Source organism: Pteropus alecto, unplaced genomic scaffold, assembly GCF_000325575.1.
Source record: "Pteropus alecto unplaced genomic scaffold, ASM32557v1 scaffold160, whole genome shotgun sequence".
Lineage (NCBI taxonomy): Eukaryota > Metazoa > Chordata > Mammalia > Chiroptera > Pteropodidae > Pteropus > Pteropus alecto.
Genome location: NW_006429864.1, coordinates 1,042,990 through 1,052,496, shown reverse-complemented (window position 1 = coordinate 1,052,496; position 9,507 = coordinate 1,042,990). Strand labels below are relative to the sequence as shown.

At 54.0% G+C, this 9,507-nt stretch overlaps 1 protein-coding gene across 1 annotated transcript in view; it reads left to right on the top strand.

The window, feature by feature from the left end:
* UNC13A (unc-13 homolog A) overlaps positions 1–9,507 on the top strand; it is a 60,489-nt gene that overhangs the window by 42,494 nt on the left and 8,488 nt on the right. Inside the window, 7 exon segments of the mRNA XM_006904285.2 lie at positions 763–886; positions 1,839–1,844; positions 3,322–3,360; positions 4,536–4,565; positions 5,947–6,003; positions 6,389–6,469; positions 7,361–7,508. Of these exon segments, the coding sequence (XP_006904347.1) occupies positions 763–886; positions 1,839–1,844; positions 3,322–3,360; positions 4,536–4,565; positions 5,947–6,003; positions 6,389–6,469; positions 7,361–7,508 (485 nt within the window).

Here is a 9,507-nt window from a genome sequence, read left to right as displayed (position 1 = left end):
GGAAGGAAGGAAGGAAGGAAGGAAGGAAGGAAGGAAGGAAGGAAGGAAGGAAGGGAGGGAGGAAGGGAGGAAGGAAAAAGAAATGGAAGGAGCATTAAAGAAAGTTGGGAGAGGGATGGCTTGGTGGATGAGGGGGTCAGTTGCTGGATGGATCGTGGTAGATTACCCTCTCTCCTTCAACCTTCATATATCCAATCATGAATTCTTTGTTATTGTCCCTCTTAAGTCTGCCCTCTTCCTACCATTCCCTTCCCCTTCCTCCTGAGCATGGCCCCAGCCCCTTCATAGTCGCTGGTCTCCATGCAGCCTTCCTAATCCAGTACATCCCCCACTCTGTTCTTTTGAACAGTAAAGTCTGTCTTTGTCTCTCTCTCTCTCTCTCTCCCTCTCTCTCTCTCTCTCTCTCTCTCTCTGTCTCTCTCTCTGTCTCTCTCTCTTTTCTCTGTCTCTCTCTCTCTCTCTTTCTCTCTCTCACATATTCCATGGCTCCCCACCACCTTCATGCTAGGCCCAGGCCTTCCTCCTAAACTTTTAGGCCCCTTCTTGTCTGGCAACTGCTGAGCTGTCCAGCCACCATTTGCTCTCCATGTGTCTCATGCATCGTAGCTCCATTAGACCACCCATGGGTCCCTGTACAGGCTCTGTGCCCTCTTGCATGTTCATAGGATGCCTTCCCACATTACCCATGGGTTGCGAGGAAGAGCCTGGCTCTGTGGGTCAGGGCCAGCTGGGCCCTCTCTCAGACCTGCCCCTCGCCCCCAGCCTGACTCTCTTTGCCAAAATCTGTGAGAAGACGGTGCTGAAGCGGGTGCTGAAGGAGCTGTGGAAGCTGGTCATGAACACCATGGAGAAGACCATCGTCCTGCCACCCCTCACTGACCAGACGGTGAGGCCCACAGGAGTTGGAGGGAATGCCTGGGCCACCTTCCCTGTGGGAGCGCAGAAAGCTTGGTGCCAAAAGCATTGGGGCTTCGATGTCATTCAGGCACAAGGGTTATCCAAGGGTCATAGATGCTACCAGAGGTCAAGAAAGCCAAAGATTAGAGAGGTCACACATGGATCGAAAGTCATCAAGAGGCCATTGAAGAGGTTGAAGAAGTCATTTAGGGGGTCGGTTGTTCAAAGGTCAAAGGTCAAGTAGAGTTGAGTGACATCCAAGGGACACAGAGGTCACATGTGAGTGAAGGGGTTATTCAGAGGTCAGAGATCACCCAGAAAACAGAGGTCAGCCTGGAGATTAAGGCCGCTCATGGGTCACAGAAGTCTTAGGGGTCAGTGGGTTCATCAGAGGCCCTTGGGAGGTTCAATCAAGAGACAAAAAGGGAAGACACCATAGACTTCAAAGATCTGAGAGGAATAGAAGACAGGGCCCCTGGAGGTTGGGCAGAGGTAACAAAGAGCATCCAATGTCAGAGAAGTCAAGCAGAGGTCTGCTGTCATCCAGAGACCAGGACTATGCCTCTAGGACCCTTCTGGAAACAGCCCAGAGATGGTGATCTCCAGGGATCAGGCTGTGGGTGGGAGTCAAGGGGTGTGCCTGGGCATGGGTTACTCCGGGGTGGCACCAGTGGCTTGGACTGTGATGGCACATGGGTTGACGACTCATCACAGAGTAGGAGGACACTCCTGGGTGGAGCGGGAGGTTTGGAGGGGGGCTCCCAAGAGACAACGATGGTTCAAGAGGCTTGGACCTCGCTTGGCTGGCCCCACCTCCTCTGGGCTGGGCTAGGGCACGGGTCGCTCCCAGTACCGTCTCCACCCTCTCCCTGGCCTTCCTGGGAGACTCATGGTGACTTATTCTCCCCTCCCCACCACCCCACCCCCATCACGGCTGACAGATGATCGTAAGTAGAGGCCCGTCTGTCCATCTGTCTGTCCGTTCGCTCTGTGTCTGGACTCGGCCCACCGCGTGGCTGTACCCTCCCACCCAGCGCTCCCTCCTCACCCACTGGACCCCCCACCGTCCCACCTCCCGCCTAGATGTGCCTGTGTCTGTCTGGGGCGTGGTATGGGGAGGGGGAGGAACTGGGAGGGAGGGAGGCCATGCCCACGGCCCCACCCCATTATAAGTAAGGAGGCAGTGCCTCCAGGCTAGCACCTCCTCTTCAGCCACAGTCCTTTAGTTAAGACTCACCCTCACTCCCATGCTCAGATGCCTCTAGGGTATCTGGGCCTCTCCCCAATGTTAGAAGGAGGTTCAAAGTCTGACCTCCACTTTGGGCTCACAACCCGATCCCTTCTTAGTTACTCAGCACTGGCCCTCCGCCACCCCTGCCTACCCCACTCCTGCACATACAGACACGCACGAATCCTAGACACACACCCAGGCACCCAGGTGGGAGACGGCATTGTGACTTTGGTGTCAGGCAGACTTGGCGTCAAATCCCAGCCCAGCCACTCTCTCTCTTTCTCTCTCTCTCACCTTGGGAAGTCACTTCACCTCCGAACCTCTACTTCTTTGTCTGGAAAAGGGGGTTAATTGTAGCAACTGCCTGTTGTTGTGAGAACAAGATGGGATGATGCACTAAAATGCTCACCTCTGTGACTGGCGGAGGCAGTGCTCACTAAATCGTTGTTTAGTATTTAGACACATATCAGGGCAGAAGTCAGTGAAACCACTTCAGAGCCTCTCTGTGGGAAAGACAAGGCTGTTCCAGTATTTTCCAGTATTTCACCTTGTCAGAAGTCTACAAGAGCTCATCTTCTTGGTGGCTGTAGTCTGGGTCTTTGGCTTTAACGCTTGGTGGCAGATACCCAACCACAGACAATGCATTTGTGGGAAGGAAGCTGAGGGAGTTCACGTGTATCCATGATTCCCTGTATGCCAGTCCTTCTCATAGCTGCGGTTTCAGCTTACCTTCTTGGCAACCTTTTGAGCGAGGCAGATATTATTTCCATTTTGCAGATGAGGAAAGCTGAAACTCAGTCAGGAGGGCTTACTTGCTCAAAGCCACATAGTAAATAGATGCCAGAGTCAAGATTCAAATTCAGGTCTGTCAGAATATGGAGCCTGTTTTCTTTTTCAAGAACCAAGAGTCTCACATACACAGTAAATGTAAATCGATTATATTTTGCAGGCAACTTCTCTCTTTTCTCTCTGGCTCTGTATTTCTGTTTCTCCTTTTCTCTTTCCTGTCTCTCACACACGTTTTACAAGTCCGTCATTAAGGCACACACATTCCCCCTTGCAACCTGGTCGCCAGCCCCCTGTGCAGTACAGATGCCCCTTACCCGCCGTCCCCATGAGCCTATATGTAATCGCCCCGGTTCCCAATTCACATGGCTCACCAGGTTGATCACCCTGTGATGTTGTCTCTGCAGGGCACCCTCTTGAGAAAACATGGCAAGGGATTAGAAAAGGTAATGAGGGCCTTGTCGGTGCTGAGGTCCCGAGATCTGGTGTCTGGGCTTGTGTGTGCATGCATATGTCTGTGTGCAGGGCAAGAAGGTCAGCTGGGGGTCACAGGTAGGAAGTAGGTATCATGACTAAGTCCCACAAATCCAGAATTCAGAGGCGAGGTGATTCCCCCAGGGATGTGGCTTGCAGTGTGTGTGTGTGCGTGTGTGTGTGTGCGTGTGTGTGTGTGTGTGTGACCGAGCTAACATGCACACATACAGCTTCTGCCCTCTAACAGCAACTCCCAAAGGGCTTATCTCAGCCCTGGGTTCAGCTGAAACTCTATGACTTTGTGAAGGGCCTAGACCACTGCCCTGGACTGAACCCCGTTGTTTTTTCTATAGATTTCTTTTGTTCTAACAGTTGTTTGTTGTAAGGAGATGGGAACTATAGCAACACATGAACAGTTGCCCTTGCCGTGCACTCATGCAGAGCTATTGCACCTGTGTGCACACGAGTAGGGTCTCCACTTTATGAACATGGGTTGTAGGACTTTCCTACTCACTCATCCAGCCTTTTGGGGGCGTGTTCTATGTGCCAGGCACCATACACATGTGTGTGCATTTGTGTGGAGGTGAGAGTGTGGGGGTTTATACATGTGATTGTGCACACACATGACAGAATTTAGGAGTACACACGTGTATTTTAGCATGTGAGTTCTGCATGTGTGTGTGTCGATCTGGGTATGTGTGTGCATAAACCCGCACACTCACGGATGTGCCCAGGTGTGTATCTGTGTGTTGAGTGAACTCGTGATACCGTTAGCACGTTTCTTCTAGTCAGGCCTGCCAGGGTAAAGTCTTGGGAGCTGAGAGCCAAGAGACCCTGAGCTCTGTCTCTTCTCTCCCCCGAGGGTGCCCCATCCTGGGGCAGGCTGACTGTGAGAGGGGGCACCTGTTCCCAGGTGATGGGCTGGTTCTAGGTTCCTAGCATGGCAGTCTGGGAGCCTGGCCCCAAGCCTCCACCAAGGGACAAGGGAAAGTGCCCAGCTGGGGAGGGAGCTCAGCATTAGACCCAGCACCTGGGAGGAGCTCGTGGGTTGGGGAGTGGGGGAGAGTTTTGAGGGGGCAGAGAAGTCCCACTGAGTGTCCTCCCAGCTGCCACCTGAACTCTGACCTCCGCCTGATTCTCTTCACAGGGCAGGGCGAAACTGCCAAGCCACTCAGATGTAAGACCAGCCTCTCACTGTCTGTCTGGCTCCCCCCACCCCTCACCCTACCCCGTGCCCCCTCCCACCCCTGTGGTCTGTGCCGTCCAGGGGCGTTCTGTGAACCCATCTGTTGGTCTTTTCTTCCTTTGTTTGTCTGGCTTGCTCGTGAGGGATGGTGGGTGGGGGCAGCAGGTGGGTAAAAGGGTGTGGCAGGGGAAACTGAAGCCCAGACAGCTGGGCTACTGAGTAACTGTGCTTCGTGACAGCCTTGGTCAATCACAGATCAGGAATAAGAAGAATAGGGATAGCCAGGATGGTGATAACACTGATACCAGCAGAGTGACCAGCTCCCACAGGCCAGCTAATACATGATCCATGTAATTTCAAATCTCCCAGCTATAAATGGTCCCCTCCTTGCCCAGCCTCACCCACGAATCCCTGACCACCCCAGGACCCCGTAATGCAGGAGTCCTTAGCTCATTGATACTCAGTTCCACCCTACCCCACAAGTGGACGCCCCTGTTAGCCAGGGTGGGAAACCGAGGCCCAGAAGGGGTCTGAGAAACACCTCAGGTCACCCAGCACAGTGACTGAGGAGGCAGGACATGTGACTTGCAGGCCAGGACCCTGTCTCCCCTAGCACTGCCCATGATCTTGAGACCAAGTACTAATAACAGTAAACATTGAAAAAGACACACTTAGTCTCTGCCAAACCATGAAATGGATATGATTTCCTCCATCTAGATGGCAAAACTGAGGCTCAGAGAGGTTAAGTGACTTTCACAGGGCCACACAGCAGAGCTGGGATTTGAACTCAGGCCCACTTAGCTTGTTGGAACCATAACCAGGAAGCCATCTTGCTGGTGTCTGTTTAGGGATAGTGGGGGATGGGTACTGAGGTGTGTGTTGTTGGGGAGGATTCTTCCTTTAAAAGGTCAGACTGACATTCCCCCCAGATTACTGGAGTACTCCTCCCACCAAGGGAATGGTCTCACAGTGGGTAGGGGATTTCACCAGAGACCATCTCATGGTTTTCTCAGGAATCCCTGACTTTGGGCTGGCAAGCCCCATCCATACCCACAAACACCATCTGGGGTTCCCCCGACCCACTGCCCCTTGCTATCCACTCTATTTTTCTTCTCTGTCCCACAAACCTGGGTTTGTGGTGGAAGTGGGAGGGTGGGTAGCATCCTCACAGGACTGAGGTTTCTGGGGACGAAGTCACCACCTCCTCCTTCCTGCGGAGCTCCAGACTTCTGTCCCCGGAACACAGCCATTGCCCTACCCAGATCCTTTGGACAAGAACCAAGAAGACGTCCAGGGCTAGGGTATCAGCTGGGGCTTGGGGACTGAATTGGAAGACCCTCACCCTCACCCCTGCTGTGTCTGTTACCTGCAGGGAACCCAGATGATCTTCAATGCGGCCAAGGAACTGGGTCAGCTGTCTAAACTCAAGGTGAGGCCAGGGGCGGAGGCAGGAGATCAGGGTGGGAGGTATTCCTAGGGGAAAGATCCCAGAATGGTGATATGCTTTGCAGGTTCAAGGGACAGGATCCCTACTCAGACTGGCTTAAGCACAATTTGTTTGCCCAGGTGTGTTGGAAAGACATGTATGGTTAAGCTTCGGATACAGCTTGATCAAGGGTACAAATCATTTATTCAACAAATATTTATTGGGCACCTGCCATATTCTAGTCACATGCTGGGTACCAGATACAATGATGAAAAGACAGACTCGCTATCCCATTCCTCAAAGTTTTGCAGGGATGAGTCCCATAGACAGGCAGATCCCCAATGTGGGGCCTGCTCTGCCCACCTGACCCCTCTCTCCATCCATCCAGGACCACATGGTACGAGAAGAAGCCAAGAGCTTGACCCCAAAGCAGTGTGCAGTTGTTGAGCTGGCCCTGGACACCATCAAGGTGAGAGGCCTCACCCCTGCCCATCAAGGTGGAGCAGGCAGAGAATGTGGCTGGTGTGGACATTAATCTAGGCTCTAATCTACCTTAATTCATTCAATTTATAAACACTTCCCAATGACCCTTCTGGCAGGGCCCTGAGGAGCCCCTAGCTGTGGGGTATAGCTGGATATAGATATCCGCATGCCTGTGGGGTCAGGGTGTGATAGAGGGAAGGCTGGGATCTGGGGGAGCCCAGGGAGGGTACAGTGAGGACTTTCTGTAAGAAGGCATGTGGGAGGTGGGTTTTAATGAATGCATAGAAGATCACAGGACAAACAAGAAAGATCGTTATAGGCAGGGGACCAGCCCATGCAAGAACATGGAGGCATGGTGGTCCATGCCCCCAATAAGGGGTTGTGGTCTTCATAAAATGAAAAGCATGAAAACTACTCTAAAAAAATGTTTTGCTGAAATGAAATTGGCAACATAGTAAAAAGGGGCAGTCAAGGAAAGCTCCTTGAAACCTTAAAGACAAGGAGCCGGGCAGAGGTCGGGGTAGGAGTAGGGAGGACCTACCCACCAGTGAGCGTAGTAAGTGGCGCTGAGGCAGGTATGTTCTAGGGAAGACAGTTAGAGAGCAGGCAGGGAGGTTGCAGGGTTAGAGCCATTAAGGGCGGAGGGAGGGATTGGAGGCACGGGTGTTATTCTGAGGGTGCTGTGAACCCATGGGTGGGTTTGGAGCAAGAGTGGAGGTGGGGAAGTAGCAATACCCAAGGTAGGTATTTTGAAGACCCCCTGGTTATCCGGTACATCACTGAGGAGAGCAGAGGTTTGGGGGACAGGGCGTCGGGGCGCCAGGATGGGCTGGTAGGGAGTCCTGCTGGCCTTACCTCCCCCATTCTGTGCCCACAGCAATACTTCCACGCGGGCGGTGTGGGTCTCAAGAAGACCTTCCTGGAGAAGAGCCCGGACCTGCAGTCCCTGCGCTATGCCCTATCCCTCTACACACAGGCCACCGACCTGCTCATCAAGACCTTCGTGCAGACGCAGGCGGCCCAGGGTAAGGAGCAGCGGGCTAGCGCATCGTAAACCACCGCGGTGGCAGGAGTAGCCCAGCCCCGAGCAGCCATTGGCTCATCTCTGTGACGTCACGGGCAGATTAAGAGCTTCTTGGCGTATGTGAGCTCCTAGATGTCACGGAGCCAATGAATGATTGACAGCTTCTGGGGGCGGGGTCTCTGACGTCATCCGTCCAGGAGGTGATTGACTTCGCTGTGAAAATATATGACGTCATGGGGCCAGGAGGTGATTGAAAGCTCTAGGGAGGGACCTCTTTGCCGGCAATGACCAAGGTGATTGACAGACCTAGGGGCGGGACATGACATGCGGTCAATGAGTGATTGGCAGCTCCAGGGGAGGAACCTGGAGGAAGGGTTGAAGGCCCCTGGGGAGGGACTTCTGTAATGTCTGGGGCTAAGGGATGATTGAAAGCCCCAGGGATGGGAGGGGCCCCGACCTGGATAGGGTGGGCAGAGAGGAAGCTCTCATTTCTCAAATTCTTTCTTTCTTCTCTTGCCTCTGTTTCCTGTCCTTCTCTGAGCTCCACACACAACTGCTTGGGCTGAGGCGCAGGACTCCAGGACCCCAGTTCCCCTCCCTAGGGCCCCCCCACCCCGTTTTCAAATTGGCCCCAAGAGTGCAGACAACGGAGAGAAGTTTGGCCGCTGACCCAAACTGAGTTCCGGAGGGGGAGGCTGCGGTGTGGTGAGCAAAGCCTTGAGGCCACCAGCAGCCTCCTCCCCACCATCCCAGTCAGCCCAGGGCCCTCAGCTTCATGCCCAGTCCACACTGCTGCTTTTAGTGTCCCTGGTGTTCCCGGAGCGGGAGGCTGTCTGTGTCCGTCTGCAGCTGACGTTTCTCTCTCTCTTGTCTCTCCTCCCTCTCACTCGCCGCCCCTCCGCGCCTCCCTTGCTCCCCCCACGCAAACTCGCCCTCCATCCTCGCCCCTCGATTGCTCGTCTCTGTCCCCCCTTCCTTCCTTCTTTTCTTCCCCCTCCCCCGCGATTAGTCCATGGTGGAAAAGGGACTAGGTTTACCCTTAGTGAAGACATTTATCCTGAGAAGGGTACGTGCCTCCGCCGCCCGCCCGCGCCTGGTGCCCGGTGCCTGCGCCCCTCCCGGCCCCGGCTAGTAAAAGGCCCGTCCTTCTGCCTCCACAGCCTGCGGGGCCCCATCCAGGCCAGACCCGCTGCGGGGGCCAAGGTGGATGAGGGGGAAGGACGGCTTGCTGGTTCCACGTGGGGAAGGAGAAGCGATTTGAGTCCGCATCTGTTTCTCCTTAAGTGCATCTCTTAAGCCAGATCCCGGGTCCCCCGGACTCAGATCCCAGCTCTGCCGCTCCGCGCCTGGGCGCCTAGGGCACGCGTCTGGGCCCCTGAACTTCAGTTTTCTCATTTTTAAAATGGGGACAGTCAAGGATCTTAATTCATAGGGTTATTTTTAGAATTCAGTGAATTAAATTGAGAGCAGTTCCTGACATTTAATAGCTCGTAGCAATTGTTATTGTTGTTGTTATTATTATTATACCTGATATCACTTTTCTGAGTGTAGAAAACTTTGTTAGGCTCTAACTTTGAGCCAGCCCTTGTGCCAAACACTTCTCAAGGATTCTTGTAAAGATTCTTTCAAGTCACCACACAAGATGGGGTGAGGGGTCCATCATCCCATAAGTGAGGATGTTCAGTCCCAAAGGAGAAGCCACTTGCCCCAGGAACCTTCCCCTGAAGGGGGACCTAGGACTTGGGGAGCAGGGGGTGGGGTTGGGAGAGCACAGAGAGGCCCCAGAAAGACCCTTCCCCTTGGAACCAGCAAACCACGGGATGGGGGTGCCCAGCACTGCCCCCCTCCCCCTTCTTACTAGCTTTGGCCTTGGTCTGACCCATTACCTCACCCACCACTGTCCGATTGCCCCCTGGCACCCTCAGTCTGGCCCTGATTGAGCTTGCAATGAAGCATCAGCCTGGGGGTGGGGGGCGGGGAGGTGAGGCTGAGCATGTGAT